At 52.1% G+C, this 20399-nt stretch overlaps 1 protein-coding gene across 5 annotated transcripts in view; it reads right to left on the bottom strand.

Moving 5' to 3' along the window:
• Positions 1-7276: 7276 nt before the first annotated feature.
• Positions 7277-20399, bottom strand: part of LOC115387471 (myosin-9) — a 32494-nt gene continuing 19371 nt past the window's right edge. For 2 of the 5 annotated variants that reach the window (XM_030090184.1, XM_030090183.1), the window contains 34 exons: positions 19057-19149; positions 18917-18980; positions 18720-18818; positions 18484-18627; positions 18301-18396; positions 17947-18218; positions 17690-17863; positions 17444-17617; positions 17253-17367; positions 16102-16289; positions 15902-16023; positions 15756-15825; positions 15506-15666; positions 15278-15386; positions 14859-15197; positions 14365-14502; positions 14162-14285; positions 13911-14082; positions 13598-13810; positions 13361-13505; positions 13064-13270; positions 12857-12961; positions 12607-12759; positions 12276-12524; positions 11987-12199; positions 11693-11905; positions 10546-10707; positions 10332-10460; positions 10153-10241; positions 9940-10063; positions 9658-9866; positions 9472-9580; positions 9219-9391; positions 7278-9133 (listed from right to left, as the gene is read on the bottom strand). In XM_030090184.1, coding sequence (XP_029946044.1) covers positions 9022-9133; positions 9219-9391; positions 9472-9580; positions 9658-9866; positions 9940-10063; positions 10153-10241; positions 10332-10460; positions 10546-10707; positions 11693-11905; positions 11987-12199; positions 12276-12524; positions 12607-12759; positions 12857-12961; positions 13064-13270; positions 13361-13505; positions 13598-13810; positions 13911-14082; positions 14162-14285; positions 14365-14502; positions 14859-15197; positions 15278-15386; positions 15506-15666; positions 15756-15825; positions 15902-16023; positions 16102-16289; positions 17253-17367; positions 17444-17617; positions 17690-17863; positions 17947-18218; positions 18301-18396; positions 18484-18627; positions 18720-18818; positions 18917-18980; positions 19057-19149 — 5259 coding nt within the window. In that variant the 3' untranslated portion in view covers positions 7278-9021. Of the gene's footprint in view, positions 9134-9218; positions 9392-9471; positions 9581-9657; positions 9867-9939; positions 10064-10152; positions 10242-10331; positions 10461-10545; positions 10708-11692; positions 11906-11986; positions 12200-12275; positions 12525-12606; positions 12760-12856; positions 12962-13063; positions 13271-13360; positions 13506-13597; positions 13811-13910; positions 14083-14161; positions 14286-14364; positions 14503-14858; positions 15198-15277; positions 15387-15505; positions 15667-15755; positions 15826-15901; positions 16024-16101; positions 16290-17252; positions 17368-17443; positions 17618-17689; positions 17864-17946; positions 18219-18300; positions 18397-18483; positions 18628-18719; positions 18819-18916; positions 18981-19056; positions 19150-20399 lie in introns of all 5 variants that reach the window. The other 3 variants (XR_003931375.1, XM_030090181.1, XM_030090182.1) reach the window with 3 other exon arrangements.

Genomic DNA, 20399 nt, shown 5'->3' with positions numbered 1-20399 from the left:
GCCACACAAAAATTCCCAAAAGACAGCTTCATTTCAGCTGAACTGAGACCACAATAAAGTTGACAAATCTGTCTAAAAAAAGGATTTGTTGCTTCTGTAATAGGTATTTATTTATTAAATTTGTTTGGCAGGTGATTTTCTTTGTAGTTTGACTAAGAAAACAACAGTAAACAATGACAGAGAGACAGATGTACAATTTATTTATTCATTTGTTTGTTTGTTTATTTAAAGTAATCTCACTAAGGGGATCAATAAAGGACAAGGTACCTTTTGTTAGTTTACTTTTCTGTTGATATTGACTTTATCAGATTCCAGAATCAGGTTCTTTTCTTCTTTTAGTTTTTGACCAACAAATAAAAAAGGATATTCAGCTAGTTTAATCGTTTTTCCCTCCTTAATGACAAAATGGATTCACAACTCAATGTTTCCTTTTGACAGGTGGGCGTGGCTTATCCCAACTTTTGCTCTTTATTGTCAATATTCCTCCAAGTCAAATCGATCAGTTGTGCTGTTTGTAATACCAAGATTTGGCCACCAGATGGCGCACTGAGCTCCGTGCTGCGGTGATTTTATCTACATAAGATAAAAAAAAAAAAAAAGTAAGAAAAAAAACGGTCTGAAGTCCAGGCCCAACTGTTATTTCATTTTTCATCTTAGCAGTTTCAAATAAAGACAGTTTAAAAACCAAACAAACCCACGTGAATTCATTAAAAGTCATTTTCATCGCCATGTGTTGGTGTGGATGCTTTTGTCACAGCTCAAACTCAGAATTACTCTTCAGCAAACACGTGACAGTTTCTGGTAACAAGACGATGTTTTTCAGCTGCAGCTCTCAGTTCAGGTGAGCCAAATCAGTTGTTTAGAATTTAATTAACTTAACACACAACTTCTCAGTGCACCAACAAATGCAAAAATCAAGCTGCACAGTATACCTCTGAATGGAATAGGAACAAGCAGAGAAAATTATTCACCCTCAGGTCCTAACTCACCATCAGAGCCTTAAAATGTGCATTAACAGGTGACTGCAAACGTTCCAACCACTGATGTTTTATAAAAGTCCCAATCCTCCTGATTTACAGAGGAATCTCCTGATTCTAAAGCCTCTGTTCTACCCTGTGAAGGCAGATGAGATGAATCTGAACTTTGATGAATGCGATGTAAATATGAGCCAACCAGAGAGGAAACTGACTTTTAAATTAGTTCTCAGTCAGAATGTAAAAGCAAAAAATGTCCCGTTTTGTGGAATCTGAGTGTCAATTTCAAAGAAAGACAGAATGACAAACAGTATCTTGTTCAATAAAGTGAGATTACACTTAGTTTACGCATTTTATAATAAGGAAACAAACTGAAGAAATGAAGTCAAACAGATGATAAACTCCCACAAAGAGTCCAGCCAAGATACAAAACCACTTTAATGAGAAACTGCATGTTGTGTCAGGAGTTCGTCTGAACGGTTATGAAGCTTTTTTCACCCCAGTGGGTCCATTCTGACCTGCTCCTGCTCCTCCTTGATCCTCAGCGCCCCCTGCTGCCCTCAGCACCTTACTGCATAAGCAACTGCAGTACAAGAGCTGCAGAAAACCTCTGATAGTTACTGGACGTAACTACAGTTCTACGAGTGTGTGCTTAGCCCACCTACGGGCTTCGATATTGGTACCCTCCTTTGGCGCCAGCCAGACACTGAGACAGATCTAAAAAGTTGCCGTGCCAACCACGCCCGTGCGCTGGGACACGCCCCCCCCCTGCTCCAAGTGGATATAATCCGGGCGGCCCGTAGCTCTCCCTTCTTCGGATCAGCTGAGGAGAAAAAAGGGAAGCAGTCCAGCTGGGCTTGCAGGTAGGCGGGCACGCACACACTCTTAGAACTATAGTTACATCCAGTAACTATAATTTCTACTTCGTGTGGTGCTTAGCCCACCTACGGGCTTCGCTATTGGTACCCTACCATGGTGGAGGCCGTAGGGATAAATGTACCCCCAGCTGGACCGGCTGACAAGATTAGCGCGGAAGAGGAAGCAGGCAGGCCATACGCCCAGTACCACCACACCAAAACTTTCAAGACCCTAACGTCAAGAACCCTCGCCCCGAGGCGCTGACCGCACACATGTCCAATAGAAACCGTGACACACCGTCAACGGAGCACGCACACAGTCAGGACTCCCAGAGTCACACCGGCAGGCGGCAGGACCCACACCGCAGCCTGAATTCCTCCCAGGAAAAGAGCAGCCGGGCAGGTCAAGAACCAATCCACTTAAGCGACTGGATCCCCGTCCCTGCGTAAGATCAACACGCCACAGAGTCGGCGCACACATCCACAAGATAGGAGCGCACGAAACTGGACGCTGAAGACCAAGAAGCAGCCTGGCAGGTGTCACCCACCGTGACACTTCTGCACAGAGCTGCAGAGGCGGCGACACCACGTGTGGAATGGGTGCAAACCACCGCCGGTGGCGGGTGGTTCCGAGCCTCATAAACTGCCGTAATAGCTCAAAATAGCTCAACGGACCCAGTGGGCAAGGCGCTGGGAGGACAGCGAAGCTCCACGCCCCCTGGCTCCAAATCCCACGAACAGCTGGTCTGAGTGTGGAAACTAGCTGTACGCTCAACGTAACAACACAGAGCCCTGACCGGGCATAGCAACCACAGCCGAGGATGGTCCACTGACGAACCAGGCGAGGCGCAAAGAGCCCTGATCCGGATCACTCTCGATCGAAACTGCGAGGTGATCACCTTGGGATGAAAGGCCGAGTTAGGCCAGAGATGAACCAGTCCACCATCCCGGCTGAAAGACATGCAGGAGAAGTGGACCGACAGGGCGCAGAGATCCCCATCCTTTTTGGCAGAAGCCAGAGCCAAAAGGAGGGCAGCCTTGAAGGAGAGGAAACGGAAGTCCACCTGCTCCAAAGGCTCGAAAGGGGGCCCCCCCAGGCCGTCCAACACGGTGTGGAGGTCCCACAGAGGAACAACGTGTCTCGGGGGAGGCCTCAGCCTCCACGCACCTCGCAGGAACTGCTTCACCAGCGGGTGGCTGCGTGCCGAGAAGCGCCCAAAGCCTTCGTGGCCCGTCGTGATGGCCGATGCAAACACCGCGAGAGTGGAAGCAGAGCGACCGCTGTCCAGCAAACTCTGCAAGCCGTCATGGTCACAGCGTCCAGTTCCAGGCCCAGATACGCCGTGCGCTGGGCCACAAGAAGCGCACTCTTGTCCTCGTTCACCACAAACCCAAGGCGTTTGATGTGGTGGAGAACCTGAGCCGTGTGCTCCACGGCCTCCTGACGAGAGGATGCCAGTACCAACCAGTCGTTGATGTAAGTGAGAATCTTCAGACCATGACGACGGAGGGGCTCCAGCGCAGCCTCCACGCTTTTGGAGAAAGTGCGCGGAGCGGGAGAGCAGCCGAAAGGGAGACGGTTGTACTGAAAACACCGGTCTCCAGTGGCAAACCTGAGGAACGTCCTGTGCCTCATCAAGATGGGGATATGGAAGTAGGCGTCCCTGAGGTCAAATGACGTCATCCAATCCCCGGGACGGACGCTCTCCAGGAGGTGTTTGACCGTCAGCATGCGGAACCTGGGGTGGTGGGGGGGCTCCCTTGAGAGGGCCGTGCTTCGGCTAGGGGTGGGAGGAGAGCCAGGTGTCCTTCCAACTCTTGCCAAATCGTGGCAGCTGATGCAGAGAAGGCGACCATGAGCTTGAGCAGCGTTGAGCCAGCGGCGCCGTGATCAGACCTGCCATCATGTCGGTGAGCGCGGGGCGTCTGGCCACAGCCAGAGCGCCCCCGGCCGCCGCCGTCCGCCCGTTGCTGTCCGCCACTTCTCTCATGCAGCGGCTGAAGGAGAGGGGGAAACACCCCTGTCGAGCTTGGTGCGCCTCTGTGGCGTGAGCGCTATCAGCAGAGGTGTGTGGTGCCAGTAGGATTGCTCTTTAGTGATGTAACCGGCCTGATGGCCTTATATTACGGTACAGGAGCGAGTGGGAGGCGGCCTCCGTCACGCCGGAGCCTCGTTCTGTTTCGTGCGTTCGGCACCCAGGGGAGCTGCGGTGAACAGAGCCACCAGACGCTCCCTCGGTTCACGGTGCGGAAGCAGGAGACACGGCTCCCAAGAAGCAGCTCGGCGCTCGACTTCTTCCAGCGGGAAGAAGAGAGCAGGCCGACCAGGAAGCACGCGGAGCAGAGGCGGTATGGTTCCAGCAGCGGTGTGTCGATGTCGGAAGGCGAATCAGATCGGGCCGGCTTGTCCATCTTTGTAATCTTCTCTTTGTCTTTGTCTTGAAAAGCAATGATCTCTTTCAGGCTGAGAAAGAAGAAGGGAGCACTACGGGCCGCCCGGATTATATCCTAACTAACAAACTATCTTTGAACATCAGTAAGACCAAATATATGATTTTCAGTTACAGAAGGAAAGACGTTGACACAACACTGACAGTGGAAGGTATAAAGATCGAAAGAACAAAGGAAATTAAGTTCTTAGGTGTATTGCTGGATGAACAACTAACATGGAAATCCCATATAGAGCACGTTAAAACTAAGATTTCTCAAACCATTGCTGTTCTGTACAAATTGAAAGAGTCACTTCACAATAATTCTTTGTTTCTGTTGTACAATTCATTGATTATACCATATCTGACCTACTGCGTTGAAGTCTGGGGAAATGCTTGTAAGACCTACATTGAACCAGTCTTCCTCTTACAGAAACGAGCGATTCGTGTGGTGAATGGAAGTGGTTACAGAGACCACACTAACCCAATATTTATAAAATTGAAATCCTTAAAAATTAAAGAATTGGTAGAACTCAACCTTCTTAAAACAATGTATAAAGCTCACCGGAAAAAAATACCATTTAATTTACAGAATAGATTTGCAAAGTGAGACAGTCAATATAGATTAAGAGGCATTGAAGTTTTCAAACGACCGGAATCAAGAACCAAATTGAAAGAAAGATGCATCACAACAAAAGGAATCAATTTATGGAATAAACTTGACAGTGAAATGAAAAGGTCTCAGTCCATTCACATCTTCAAGAAATGTTTAAAAGCACAGTTATTGGGAGGGTACGACTTTGTTTTAAAGAATGGTCAAACTTAGAATGATTGTTTCTTTTGAAAATATTTCATTAAGGTTTTTTTTTTTTTTTGTATTTACATTTTGGGAAATGGTTGTATTTGATCTGTAATTATTTGTGAAATGGTCGTATTTGTATTTTGGTTTAGTGAAATGGTTGCATTTAATTTTGCATTTTTTTGTGATATGTTAACAAATCTTGACAAATTGTCATTTAGTTTATGTTGATAGGGGCAGACATAAGTCTCACTTCTTTCTGTTCCTTTTCATTTCTTTCTTTTGAAAAGAATGAAACAAATAAAATCAATCAATCAATCAATCAATCAATATCCGCTTGGGAGCGGGGCGGGGCCTGTGCCAACGCGTGGACATGATTGGCGCAGCAACTTTTTTGATGTCTCAGTGTCTGGCTGGCGCCAAAGGAGGCTACCAATGAAGCCCGTAGGAGGGCTAAGCACCACACGAAGTAGAACTCATCACCTGAGTGTATGGTTGTTTCATTCGATGGTAAGAAGAGCATCGAATTTCATCATCATAGAAACAACGGCAATATCAGAATAATAGCAGAGATATAACGGAAAAATAGCTTGAGGAGGTGAAGCTTCACTTGTTTAGTAATTAAAATATATCGGGAGGTGGAAGAAATGCCACATTAAAACTTTAATCCAGCTTTACAACAGATAATTAGAACAAGTGGAATAAAATAAGGTTGACAGTGTTGAAGAGTCATTAAAATGGTCTCTCGCCAGTGTAACTATCCTCTCCTGACTGCCAGTTACAGTGACCCCTCCATTTTCAATCATTCTAAGACACAATGAGGAGTTAAGGTCAAGGAGTTTCTCTGGGAAGGGAAAAGGCTCAGGATCAAGCTGGACGAGCTGTTTACCCACAGACAAAGGGAGGCCGGGCCTGACCTGACCCAAGACTGGACATTCGGTGTGAGAACGTTACATTCAAAGGAAGTTTGGATGAAGACGTTATGACTGGGGTTTCAGTGCCTGCTAGAATTATTCTGACACTGGAGGACCAACAAAGCCCCGCAGTTTAAAGAATGGTGATGAAGACTGCTTCATCTGAATGTATGCTGCATGGGGATGGAGCCACGGCGCCAGACTGAGCACGTTTTTGGTCTTATGCTGCCGTTAATCTTTCCTGTGGTATCTCATTTAAGCATTTAAGATGTGTGACTGTCACACACCAGGTGAAAACTAAAATGAAAACTTGAATTAAAAAAATATATATCATCGTACAAGTACTCAGGTGCTTCTTCAGACTGCATTGGTCCCATCAGTGGACATGGTGCACATTCAGTGCACCAGAAGCAGTGACTGGTAGATAAACGTCTTTCCATCAGAGCTAACCATTCATTTCTGTTCAATAAATTCAATAAAAAGCACAATTCTTCCTCTTGTCAAAGCTTTCTAATCAAAATCTGGAAGATCTTCACTTCCAGTCTGAAACTGACGTTACCGCTCTGCCCTGAAGCTGAGTTCATCATTTCAAGCCTCAGGACACAATCTGTGTTTACTTGGGACTTTTTATTCCTGTATAAATCTGAATAAAGCCTCATTCTGTTCTGAAATGACCATGTAAAAGCCTGAAAACTTTGTTCTGAATTAAGTTTGAATCTGAAAAGGCCGGCCGGTTTATTCTCCTTTGGAAGTGGAATTATATGCTAATTAGGCACGACGTCCAAGATGGCGTCCTGCGGTTCACAGCAGTTTTAGAAGCACTTAGCATTTAATTCATTTGAGACTTCTGAGTAGAAGCAGTACAACAAAAGAAATGAATTCATCAAAATATGCATTTTAATGACCAAAAACGTAGAAACAAGTTGCAGATCTTTTTTTTTTTTACTTTTCAATGAACCTAAGTTCGCAGAGGAATTTCAATGAACCCTGCAGAATGTGGATTGTTTGGCTGTGGCTTCAGGAGTGACTGGAGCACCTGACTGCAACGATTTGGAGAGCTGAGCAAATACTTCTGGAAATATAGCGCATGTCAGGGGTGGACATGAAAACTGAAACACTGACCGAGGAGCAGGAAGAGTCTCGTCTGTACCGTTTCACTGCGATGCAGTAAAATGTTCTGAGTTCTGCTTTCTGCTGTGACCTGAATGAAAACACAAAACTCCCATGTGGCAGTTTAGAAAGCATCTTTATTTGCAATAATACCAACATTTCACAACATGATTTCCATTCCAGAGGTGCAGACAGATAAACATTACAAAATAAATGAGATGCACTTTTTTTCTCTCGCTCTCTTGTTTTTATTTTTAGGTTTCTTTTTTTTTTTTTTTTTTTTGGAATTCTTTTGTTTATTAAGTGCGAAGAAAGTTACGATCCTTTTGAACTGCGAGGCGTTATTCTCAAAGTAACACATTCCTCTCACTTTCCAGCAGTGTGAGCCAAAAGCCGACCCGGGGCACAGCCTGCGAGGGGCCGGGACCGGACCGGACCGGACCGGACCGGACCGGACCGGACCGACAGGCCTCCTGAGTCTGCGTTTGGTTCAGGATGTAACTACGACGTCTCCGCCGGCCGTGCCCTTAGAATACAGCGAGTGAAACCAACCCTGCACCTCTCCCACACTTCAGCCCAACAAAAACACTGGCGGAGAAAAACCCACGACCCCGCATGTTTAAGGCCTTTAGAGTGAGTGTGTGTGTGTGTGTGTTCGCTGCTTCGTCCACATCTTAATGAAACACACGGATGCTGTGGTTCCATCCAGAAGCTCAAAAACTGCCACAGCAGAAAGAAACTCTGATCTATTGTAAAACTGAATGACAATAACATTTTAATTCCCACATTGATTTAATCAGACTGAATGATTCCCAGTTCTGAAACACTGATGAGGAAATTCTGAGGTTTAATGATATGTTTCGTCTTCAGATGTTTCACCAGATGTCTTAAATGTATCGTCTCGTTTTATAGTTTTTGATTTTCAACTCGATAAAGTTGGATTATAAAAAAATCATGTTAGGTGACGTTAAAATTCGAGACAGATTCATAACGTAAAGTAACCGTTTTAGAAAATACATTTTTTTTAATTAAACATCACAATACAATATAATGACGTTGTAACCGTGCAGTGTTATATTAAGATACACATTAAAGCTTCACACCATGATGGAATAACCTATTAAATGAGTCAAAACTTTTCACATTTCATAATATTCCACGTTCTTGGAATGTACGATTTCAGTGAGAAAAGGGAAATTACGCTCTTAAATGTGAAAAAAAAGTTGAGAAATCTCACATTATGAGGAGATGAAGTTTGAGAAGATAAGAGATTAAAATGTTACGGAACAAATATGTGGAAAAGTTCAATTTCATGTTTCTGCTGTGGCAGAAAAACCCTTCTGTGACAGCTCAGTGTGTGTGTGTGTGTGTGTGTGTGTGTGTGTGAGCGTGAAAGCGAGGTCAGGAGTGCTAACTGCAGCTAAGTGGATAGAATACATGTCAGCTTTATAAACTGAGGCGAGCGAGCAGAATAAACACGAAGCACTTCGTTTCTTAACCATTATTATAAAAACGTCTGCATAAAATACAATTATATAGTTGGAGATATTAACTTTGGTCCCCTTCCAGTAATCCGTCTTCATTTGTGTCGCCTTCTTTTTGCTTTCTGTCTTATTTTCTTTTCTCCTCAATTAGAAAAATAAATCAGGACAATCACCAAGTTGGAATGATTCCCTACAAAAATATCCTTTTCTTTTGTACTTTTCCCAGAGAAAAATGAGCAAAAGAACTAATCAAAGGTTACGTTCGTCTGTGTGTGTGTGTGTGTGTGTGTGTGTGTGTGCGTGTGGATTGTCCCCAGTTTACTGGCTTCTGTTGTTTCATGATGCATAGATTGTCGGTGTTTTGGTGTGTGTGTGTGATTCTGTTGATGAGGAGTTACAGTAATGCGTGCGTGTGTGTGTGTGTGTGTGTGTGTGCGCGCGCGCGGGCTGCTCTTCACTCGGGTTTGGGCGTCTCGGGCGTCTCCGGCTTGGCCTCGCTCTCCTCGTCGCTCTCGGGTCCGATGCGGGTGATGATTCGGCGCACGGTGGTAAAGGGAACGTCGCGCCTGCGGGAGAGCGGAGCCGCCGTCAAGACACACACACACACCGGACACACACTCACACACACTCTCACGTCTGCAGGCGACTCACCGCAGCTTGCTCTTGAGGGAGGAGACCTCGCGGTTCATGGCGTCAGCCGACTCGGTGGCGTCCTCCAGCTCGCGCTGCAGCTTCCTGCGGTTGGCGTTGGCGCGCTGCGCCTCCTCCTCAGCCTCCTCCAGCTGCCGCTTCAGCTGCTTCATCCTGGAGTTCAGCTTGTCGGCCTGCCGGAGGGGAAACCGCCGGGGTGAGGCCGGCCGCTCTCGCCCCGGCTCGTGCGTTTTGCGGCGGCGGCGGAGCTCACCTGGTCCTTGTACTGCTCGCTGTTGCGCCGCTCGTCGTCCACCTGCAGGATGACCTCCTTCAGCTTCTTCTCGGTGCGGCGCACCAGTTTGGTGGCGGCCTGCCTCTCTCTGAGGGAAACAAACCGTCAGACACCGGCCCGTCCCAGCGACACACGCGACGCGGACGGTCACGGCTGCGCTCGGACCTGGTCTCCTGGTCCAGCTGCTCCTCCAGCTGGGCGATCTTGGCCTCCAGGGCCAGCATGTTGGCCTTGTACTTGGACTTGACGGTTCCCTCCAGCTCCTGCAGCTTCAGCTTCAGCTCCTTGTTCTGGCGCTCCATCTGGGCCCGGGCGCCCTCCACCCGCTGGGAGCTGCTGCGCTCGGCCGTCAGCTCCACGTTCATCTGGTCGCTCTGGAGCGGGCGCGGGAGGAGGGGTCAGTAAACGCAGCGCGCCGCCCCGCCCCCCCAGGGAGAACATGCAGACCTGCAGCATGGACTTCTTGAGCCGGTCGTTGGTCAGCTCCACGGTGCACTGCTCCTCCTCCAGCTCCTCCTCCAGCTGGGCGATGCGAGCCTCCAGCCGCCGCTTCTCCTCCACGGCCTGAGCGCTGCAGGGCAGAGAGCAGAGGTCAGAGGTCAGAGGTCGGAGGCGGGTCAGGCCGCGCTGGGCTTCGCCGATCCGCAGAGCTCCTCTCACTTCTTGGCTCCCTGGTTGTTGATCTCGTCCTGCAGCTCGTCCCGCTCCTGCTGGGCCTGCCTCTTCATCCTCTCTGCGGCCGCCAGCTCCTGGATCAGGCGGCGGGGTCAAAAGGTCACGGGTCAGCGAGCAGCGGAGGCAGAAGCTCACAGAACGGAACCGGCCCGGTTCACACTCACCTCCTGCATCTGGATCATCTCCGCCTCCATGCTCTTCACCTTCTTCTCCGTCTCCTTGCTCTGGGCCAGGATCTCCTCCCGGGACATGCGCGTGTCCTCCAGGTCCCGGTACAGGTCCTTCATCTGGGCCTGGGGGGGGGCAGGAGGGGTCATGGGGTCAGACCTGGACCCGGCTTCACCTCTGGTCCTCCCTCCTCCCCTCCCCTCGGCTCACCTGGAGCTTCTTCAGCTGCTTGAGCGCCTCGTCGCGGTTCTTGTTGGCCATGTCGATGGCGGCCTCCAGCTCCTTCAGGTCCAGCTCCATCTTCTTGCGGGCACCGACGGCGGCCGAGCGCTGCTTCCTCTCGTCCTCCAGCTCCAGCTCCATCTCCCGCACCTGCAGGGAACGCCGAGCGGAGCTGAAGTCAGTCATCCTCACCTCACTCACTTTTTATTTATTCATCACAGACCACAGTGCTTTCGTATCACGTCTCACTGCATCTGAATTATAGACCTTAAAGGTGCATTACGGAGTCTGCATGTTTCATGGGAAACAGCGGCCCCTGCAGGCCTTGGGTGTAACTGCAGCTTTGTGAAACACTGTGCCTGTGGCTTGCGTCCATGTACGTGCACGGGAGAGGGGAACTCCTTCCTCGCTCTTTAAGTAGTGCTCAAGTAAAATTTAAGTTTCTCCTGCCTGGCGGGTCTGTGTGGAGCTGTGGCAGTGCCAGAAGCCGGTCTGTTCTTACTTTCTGGAAGCTCCATCCTCAGTACTGCTCAGTTGTTGCTCACTAAGCGTCTGGTATCTGGAGTAATGGCGGACAAAATGAAACCTAAGGAAATCAGGCCAGCCGGAGCGTGCATTACGTCATTCCTTTCAAATTCTCCCCAAGAAAACTCTGGAGCCGGACCGGCACTGCGACTTTCAAGTGACAGTTTAGCGCCGTTAGAGGTACTATGAATATGTCAGGGCACATTGTACACATCATTGAATATTTGTAACATATTTACGGTGGAAAATAAGTATTTCTAAAGTTGAAAAACTCCTTAATGCACCTTTAAGCAATGGCTGCTGAAGTTTGGCCCTTTCTGCCTCATTATTTCACAACTTGAAGCAACAGGTTCCTTCCAACTCATTTAATTGATTTTCACTGAAATAATTCAAAATGTTTGTTTTTATTCTTTAGAACGGTCATTCTCAGTTTATAAACCACGAAAATGAAAAATACAGCATCTTAAAAACAGTTGAAACTTTGTTGTTTATGTCCTGAGTGAAGAAATAAGTGCAGAAACACTAAAGCGCCTGCCTTCAGGTGTGTGTGTGTGTGTGTGTGTGTGCGTGTATGTGTGTGTGTGTGTGTGTGTGTGCATGGCCTCCTGACCTGCTTGAAGAGCGCCCTCTTCTTCTCCTCGCTCATCTCGTCGCGGCCCGCCAGGTCCCGCTCGTACTGCGCCTTCATGGCCTGCATGTTGACCTCCAGCCGCAGCTTGGCGTCCTCGGTGGCCTGCAGCTCGTCCTCCAGCTCCTCCAGCTGCGTCCGCATCTCCTCCAGCTGCTGCTCCATGGCCCGTTTGGACTTCTCCAGCTCGTGGACCTGCGGACGGACCGGAGGGGGAGGGGGGGTTCAGTACACCACGGGGTGGGGCCAGCGAGCGGCGCGCCCGGCGCTCCTCACGTTTTTGCCCACGTCGTCCTTGGAGGACAGCAGGTCCTCCTTCTCGGCGCGCAGCAGCTTGTTGTTGCGGTCCAGCTCGTCCTTCATGTCCATCAGGCTGTCCAGCTCGCGGGTCAGCGCCAGCGCCCGGGTCTCCTTCTCGCGGGCCTCGGCCTCCGCCCGGTCGCGCTCCTCGGCGTAGCGGGCCGAGATGCTCTTCTCCTCCATCAGCATCTGCGGCGAGTCGGAGCAGGCGGAGCGTGACGCCCTGACGCTTGGTATTGGATTAACCCCGGACGACGCCGCTCACCTGGTCGAACTTCTTCTGCTTCTTCTCCAGGTTGGAGACGATCTGCCGCAGGTGGTCCTGGTCCACCAGGATGTCGTCCAGCTCCTGCTGCAGCCGCGTCTTGGTCTTCTCCAGCTTGTCGTAGGCGGCGCACTTGTCCTCCAGCCGCTGGCTGGCGCCCTCCAGCTCCCGCTGCAGCCGCTTCTTCCCCTCCTCCGCCGTCTCCAGCGAGCCGGCGTCCTGCTCCAGCTTCTTCTTCAGCTCCACCAGCTGCGGGGGGGACGGACAGCGGGCGGCGTCAGGCGGAGCGGGAACCCGGCCGCGGGGGCGAGCCGCTCACTTCCTGCCTCACCTGAGCCTGCGCCGTCTGCAGCTGCTTCTCCACGTTCTTCTTGGCCTCCTCCTCCTCCTCCAGCTGCTCCCGCAGGCTGTTCTGCTCGTCCTCCATCTGCCGCAGCCGGGTGCTCTGGGACAGCTTCTGACGCGTCTCCTCCTGGAGCAGCTCCTGTTGAGGTACGAAGAAGAAGAGAGCAGCTCCAGTCTGGCGCCAGGCGGGGAGGCGCGAGCACGATTCCCTCACGTCCTCCTGCCGGTCCTCGCACCTGAGCGTCCTGCAGCTGAGACTCCACGGTGGAGAAGTCTTTGGCCGCCTTGATGGATTTCCCCTCCACGTCGTTCAGCACCAGGTTCACACTCTCCAGCTCCGCCTGCACACGCACACACACACACACACACACCCTCAGCATTAAATCACGTCTCAACAGACGTTAAGCTGGATCACTGATTTGTGTCCATCTCCGCGGTCGTACCTGCACTTTGGAGAGCTTCTCGGACAGCTCCAGCCGCTGCCGCTCGCTCTCGCTGTGCTTCAGCTGCAGCTCCTGGACCTGCGCCTCGGCCTTCTTCCTGCGGTGCTCGGCGTCTCCTTTGCCCTGCATCAGCGTCTGCAGCTCGATGCTCAGCTCGTTTCGCTCCGATTCCAGGGCCTGCTTGGCCTTCTCCATCGACACCTTGTTCTGCACACACACACAGATACACACACCTGCAGTGAGGACCAGTGTGTGAACCCGGCCTGGCTCCAGGATGGGCTGGCCGCCGCCTCCTACCCTCTTGGCCTGCTCCAGCTGCTCGTTCAGCTCGTCAAAGGCCTGGCTGTGCTTCTGCCTCATCTCGACCAGCAGCACTTCGTGGGTTTTAGCCTCTTCCTCCAGAGTCTTCTTCAGCTGAGCCACCTCGATCTCACGCTTGGCCCTGAGGAGGAAAAGCATCGAGAAGTCAGCCTGCAGCAGGGGAAGGGTGAAGTCGGTCCGCGGCAGGAGCAGCGTGACTCTCCAGCTCCTGACCTGAGCTCCAGCTGCGCCGCCGTGTGGTCGTGCGTGTCGTCCAGCTCGCTCTTCAGGGCCTCCAGCTCCTCGCCCAGGTCCCGCCGGTGCTTGTCGGCCTTGATGCGGGCCGCCCTCTCCAGGTCCAGGTCCTCCTGCAGCTCCGACAGCTGGGCCTCCAGCTCGCGGATCTTCTTCTGGGCCATGTTCTTCTGGGCCGCCTCCTCCTCGATCCTGAGGAGCCGAAGAGGAAACGGACATCAGAGCTCTGCACCCCGGCAGTCCTGAGTCATCAGCAACACGTCTTCCTGATGCTCGCCGCTCGCGCACACACCTGGCCAGCGCCGCCTGGAGCTCCTCCTCCTTCTTGGCCAGCTGCGCCCGCAGCTCAGCGATCTGCGCCTGCAGCTCGGAGATCTGGTCGTGCGTCTCGGTGAAGTCGCCCTCCAGCTTGCGCCGGTTCTTCTCCAGCTCCTGACGCAGCTTCTCCTCCCGGCGCAGGCGGTCTGGCGGCGAGGAGGGGGGGTGAGCGGGCGGGGAGGGGGAGGCGGCGGCGGACAGGTGAGAGGCGGAGCGGCTTCCTACCCTCCAGGTCCGTGATCATGGCCTCGTGCTTGTTCTTCAGCTTCTGCAGACTCTTGGACTTCTCCTCCTCCTCTGCCAGGTTGGTGGTGAACTCGGAGATCCTCTCCTCCAGCAGCTTCTTCTCCTGTTTCCAGACGAAGCGGCGGCTCGTCAGTCTGATGCAGCGATCTAACCACCGCCAGCGGAACGTCGGCGCTCCCCACCTTGTTGAGTTTGTTGTTCTGGTCGTCCAGCAGGATGACGTCCTCCTCCGTCTTCTTTATCTTGGCTTCCAGAGTGACTTTCTCCAGCTGCAGCTTCTGCCTGGCTGCCTCCTCTTCATCCAGCTGCTGCTCCAAGTCCTGCAAACACACAAGAAACAACCCAACACGGAGGATTTTAACTCCGGACTCATGAAAGCAACATGATCTGATGAAAACAGATTGTTTTCTATGTGCATCTGAACTTACAGGAACATCTTGCAGAATTAAACTCATTTAATTAAATGTGTCTGAAACCTCGGTGCTGCTCATGTCTGCTTTTTACACCAACACACTGACTTCTGGGAGTGTGTGTGGCTGCGGTTTGTTCTTGAGGTTACCAGAGAACGTATTTTTAGCTGTGTGGTTGCTGCAGAAAACTGTCTGAATGCATGCTGCATGTGTATTTCACTGTTTTCTACAGCTTCCTCTGCCTGAAAGCAGCCCCTCCTGCTTACGGTGATGTTCTGCTGCATCTTCTTCTTGTCGGTCATCAGGTGGTTGGCGCGCTCCTCCTCCTCCTCCACCCGGGCCTCCAGGTCGTGCAGGATCTCCTCCAGCTCCTGCTTCTTGGCGGCCAGGCGGGACCTCATCTCCTCGGCCTCGGCGCAGAGCTCGGTCTCGGCCTGGAGCTGCTCCTGCAGGGCCATCTTCTCGGCCGACAGCTGGTGCTGCTTCTCCTCCATCTCGCGGATCTGCTGCTCCACGTGCAGCTGCCTCTCCTTCACCTTCACCAGCTCCTCGTCTTTGGCCTGCATCTCCTCCTCCTGCCTGCTGACCTGCAGCAGAGGCTTCACCTGAAGGCAAACATCCAGAGAGTCAGAGGAGCGGCCGGCGATCCAGGGGGAACCGAGGTCTGGGGGAACCCGAGCTCCACCTTGGTGAAGAGTCTCCACCACTGCCAGTTCCTCAGCTTCAGGTAAGCGGCGCAGTTCCTCTGGATCACCTTCATGGCGGTGAGCTGCTGCTGCCTCCTGGCAAAAGCTCTGCAAACACAGCAAACAACGACCGTCAATGTTTCCTTCCTGAGCCAGAAGCAGCGAATCCCCCCTGCTGGGAGCGTTCCGCTCTCAGCTGCATCCCGAATCGAGCGCTGCCTTCTCACTTGCGGGCCACGTAGCCTCGGCACCAGGCCTGGAAGCTGATGATGATGTCCGTGATCTTCATGTCCCTCTCCTCCTCCAGGTGGGCCAGGACCCCGGCCCGGAAGAAGACCTTGCTCTGCCCGATGCGGTACAGGTTGGGATCCAGCTCCAGGCTTTTGATCTGCGTGGAAGCGGAGAGGAAGTGGCGGTGATGAGCCGTGGCGTTGGCAGGAGGAGGCGCCGGCTCGCCGTTCTGGAGGTTTCTCTCACCATGAGCACGCAGGCTTGCTTCCCGTCCATGAAGCCTTTGGGGATGGCGTTGGGAGTCAGGATCTCGTACCTGGCGGAGAAGCAGGGACCCGGAAGCTGAATACGTTTCTCACTTGGGAGACAGAAAGCCCCGGCCAGGTTCTCACCTCTGTCTGAACTCCTGGAAGACGATGCGGTTGGGGAAGCCCTGCCTGCAGATCCGGATGCCCTCCAGCACGCCGTTACAGCGGAGCTGGTCCAGCACCAGGTGAGGGTCCAGTTTTCCGGCCTGAGGACACGAAGCGGTTGCTCAGAGAGATTTAACACTAACAGGATGAACCGAACGTCTGAATGAGGCAAACTTCACCTTCTTCTCGTGGTTGGGGATGATGCAGCGGACGAAGTTGGGGTTGGTGTTCCGCAGCGTGGCCATGAGTTTGGACAGCTGCTCCTTGTAGAGCTGCCCCACCGTGCGGAACATGCCCTTCCGGGTCTTGAAGGCGCCGGGCATCTCGGACATGCCGGACACCTTATCCAAGCCCACGATGCGGTCGACTGAGGGACGGACGGCGGGACGAGGCGGGGAAAGGAAAGGAGACACACAAACCGTCAGGAACGAGGCCAGACGTTCGGTTCGCACGCAGCCGAACACTGAACCAGGCAAATTCAAACCAAACGCACGACCACAGAGAGGAATGACTCTTTCTCTGCTTCGCCCCGGCGAACAGACGCCGGGACGAAAGAAGAGACGGTTCAGTGAAATGTCACACAAACACCGAGTGAGGGTGGAGGGACGGGGACGGGGACGGGGACACAGGAAGCCAGTGAAGAGTGGAGAGATCACACAACATGACGACGTCAAACACATCCAGTGCAGTGAGTGGAGGGAATCGACACATCTCAGCACCGCCGGCTGTAAAACCTCAGGATCGACTGCAAATGTGCATAAACTCTGGCGGATGCAGTGGGCGAAAATAAAAAACCAAACAAAACCACACCCATGCAGTGTGTATGTACCCTTGCTGCAGTACCCAAGAGCAACACCAGGAGGCCCCAAACAACACTATTACACAGAGGGAGAGAAGGAAAGAGTTCAATGACGGCACCAGAGTCAGGACTGGTTTGTTGTTGCACAACTCGGTAGATTCTGCTATTGTTTCAGGGAGGAGGGAAAAAGGGAAACACAACCAGGAAATCAGCACAGGAGGATAAAACGCAGAAGAAAAGAAACCGTTTCACCTGAATCTGAGTGCAGGATAGGAAAACGCTGATAAAAATAGGCTCTCTGACAATTCTTTACCTCTGAGAGCCGATTCAGTGCAAAAATAAAGGGACAGAACGGGGCCAGACGGAGGAGGAGGAGGAGGAGGACGTGACCGACGGAGAGCCAACAAAGGTAAGAACAGAGGTTCACACACAGCAGACGGCGGCAGAGAGAGAGAAATGAACCAGACGTCCAATATGAAGGACCCCCACCCCCACCCCACCCAAAGCCACGTCACCCCCGCCTCGACTCACCGTCCTTCCACAGCTCAGACACAAACTTATCGGTGGACTGGTTGAGCAGCGTGGCCACGTTGTCGTTCAGGGGGTCCATGTTCTTCATCAGCCACTCGTCTGCCTTGTAGTCCACCTGGGGGGGCGGGGGGGGGGTTAATAATTCAAAACGCAGCGGACGCCGCTGACGCCTCAGGTGAAGACGGGCTCACCTTGCCGGCGTAGTGGATGATGCAGAAGTCGGCTTCGTCCTTGAGTTTCTTGGGCTTCAGGAACTTGGGGTGCGTTCCCTGCTCCATCACCACCTTCTCCACGAAGCTCTTGTCGGTGGCTTTGGGGAACCAGCACTCCTCATCCAGCAGGGCCAGGATGCCGGGGGGGTTGGCCTGGACGAGCCACAAACACAGAGGTTAGAGACCGGGCGCCCCGGACCGGAGCTGGGAGGGGGCGGGGCTCACGGGCTTCTCGATGAGGTCGATGCAGGGCTGCAGGTCCAGGCCGAAATCGATGAAGCTCCACTCGATGCCCTCCCTCTGGTACTCCTCCTGCTCCAGGATGAACATGGTGTGGTTGAAGAGCTGCTGCAGCTTCTCGTTGGTGTAGTTGATGCAGAGCTGCTCGAAGGAGTTCAGCTGGAAAAACCACGACAGGGTCAGGATCCGATTGGCTCGACGCGGCCCGGCTCGGGTTTTAGAATCCCCCTCGGAGGGTCTACCTCGAAGATCTCGAAGCCGGCGATGTCCAGGATGCCGATGAAGGAGGCGCCCTGCCTCTTGGTCTTGTCCAGGGCCTTGTTGATCCTCATGACGAGCCAGCGGAACATCCTCTCGTACGTGGCCTTGGCCAGGGCCTCCACGGCGAACTCGGCCTGCTCCTGGGTCTGAGCCTTCTGCACGTAGTCCCGGCCCACCTTGATCCGGGGCGACAGGATGGCCCGGGTGAAGTCCGTCACGTTCATGCCCATGAGGTGGGACACCTTCTGGGCGGCTGTGGGAGAGAGCGGCGGGCGGGGTCAGAGGTCGACAGAGCCGTCCACCTGTGCGTTCCGCGGTGTGTTTCCGGGCCTCACCTGTGTTGTCGGGCATGGAGGCCTGGTCCGTGTGGCGCTCCTTCTTGAAGCTCATGTTTCCCAGCTGCAGAACGGAGGCCACGACCTTCAGCATGCCTGCACAGAGAGGAGGACGCTCCCGTCAAAGCTCCCGGCTTCACTCCCGCGCCATGACATCGTCTCTACTCTCAAGACCAGACTGACCGATCTGCTCGTCCTCTGGAATACCCATGATCCTCATGGCCTCCAGCGTCTCTGTGAACAGATCCTTGTCGTGCTGGCCCGGGATGGTCAGGTTCCCGTTGGAGAGGAAGCGGTAGTTGTTGTAGTTTTCCAGCAGGAGTTCATCTGGGATGAAGAGAGAGAGCGGTGAGCCGGCCGGCGGATTTCCCACAACGTGTCGGAATGCGGCGAGACGCCTTCGCCGTGGGACGCCTTACTGCGCAGTTTGTCTCCGGCTCCCGTCAGCAGGTAGTAGAAGACGTGGAAGGTCCTCTCGTCTTTGGCTTGGCGGATGGCGCGGGATTTCTCCAGCAAGTCTGGAGATCAATGGGTTAAGAAGAAAACCTCACGGTCGGACATAAAAACCCTTCCAGTTACTATCCAGAGGCTTTCATTCGGGGGTTATGAAGGATACAAGTTTCGATATTGGCACCAACGATGTAGCCGTTGACATCGAAGTTGATCCTGATGAATTTTCCCTGAGAGACAGAAAACACAACGTTGAATGACACAATGAATCACAAATCCAAGACCAGCAACTCCGACGGTTCTTACAAATCTGGAGGAGTTGTCATTCTTGACTGTCTTGGCGTTTCCGAAGGCCTCGAGGATGGGGTTCGCCTGCAGCAGCTGCTTCTCCAGCTCCCCCTGGTGGACGGCGGCAGAGGAGCAGAACAGAGCATGACACAGCCTCCCGGGCGGAGCGTCGATCTCAGGGTCTCACAGCAGATTACATTTCTGTTCTCCCCTCCGTAAACTGATTCATCTGGGATGTACTTACATTCGAGATGAGGTGCAAATCAAAACATTTCAACACAGGGCAGTAAAAAGAGGGATGCACGCACACACACACACACAAACAAAAACACACAGACTGAAGCATTTCACCCCGATACACAATTAGTGACCGAATCAGAAAAGACACCCGAAAAAACCAACAAAACACCAGCAAGGTCAGCAAGAACCCGTCACCTGTTACTGAGAGGAATGATTCACTCACACACTCACACACATACACACCTTTAACTGACATCCGAGATGTAAGGCAGGGTTGGGCGATTGAGGATTTATCATCTAAATCATGAATTTGAAACCGCACTAATGTCTGAATACGATGTGGAAATGAGCCGTTCAGCTGTGAGGATGAAGCAGAGCAGCGTTTTTTTAAGAACCGGAGCTCATTTACACCGACGTGCTCAGAATTAGGGTGTTAATGTAGAGTTAGAGGATCCCTGTAGTTAGAGAAAGAAAGACATTTAGCTCAATGCAGGACCTTAAAGAGACTCAATGCATTTAGAGTTCTGACATCTAACGATTCAAAAGAAATCTATTACATTCCTGTGGATATATACAAATATAAAAGTGTACTTAAAAGGCTTTCAACTGCCTTCCTCTGCAGTAATCTGGGTTTTATTTGGCTAATCTTCTCAATCACTATCTTAAGTAAAAGCTGATTTGGGGACAACGATCCAGCTGCAGGATGTCCAGAAAGGTGCATTGTGGGAGAGGAAGACTCTGGCTGGTCACTGGTAAAGTCGTGGAGTTTCATAAATGCGGATTAAAGTGGAGACTACGCAAAATCTAGAAAAAAAAATATTATTGAATCTGGTAGTATTGACAGAAATTCAGGCCAATTATCACCCAACCCTGAGAGCATCCTGCTGACTTTGTATTGGAAATACACACACGCGCGCACGCGCACACACACACACACACACTGACCAAGCAGAGAGCAAAAAGCAACTCAGGTGCACAAAGAAGTTATAAAAAAAAAAAATTCAACCAGACAATTGGAAAAAAACAAAACAAAAAAAAAAACCCATCCATCACACCCAGAATTATTGTATTGTATCTCGCCTGTGAAGCCCCGCCCCCTCCCCCACCCTCCTGCCCCCCTC

This window comes from Salarias fasciatus, chromosome 4 (genome assembly GCF_902148845.1).
Source record: "Salarias fasciatus chromosome 4, fSalaFa1.1, whole genome shotgun sequence".
Classification (NCBI taxonomy): Eukaryota; Metazoa; Chordata; class Actinopteri; order Blenniiformes; family Blenniidae; genus Salarias; species Salarias fasciatus.
Note: the sequence above shows the minus strand (reverse complement) of the source record. Positions and strands in the feature narration are given on the sequence as shown.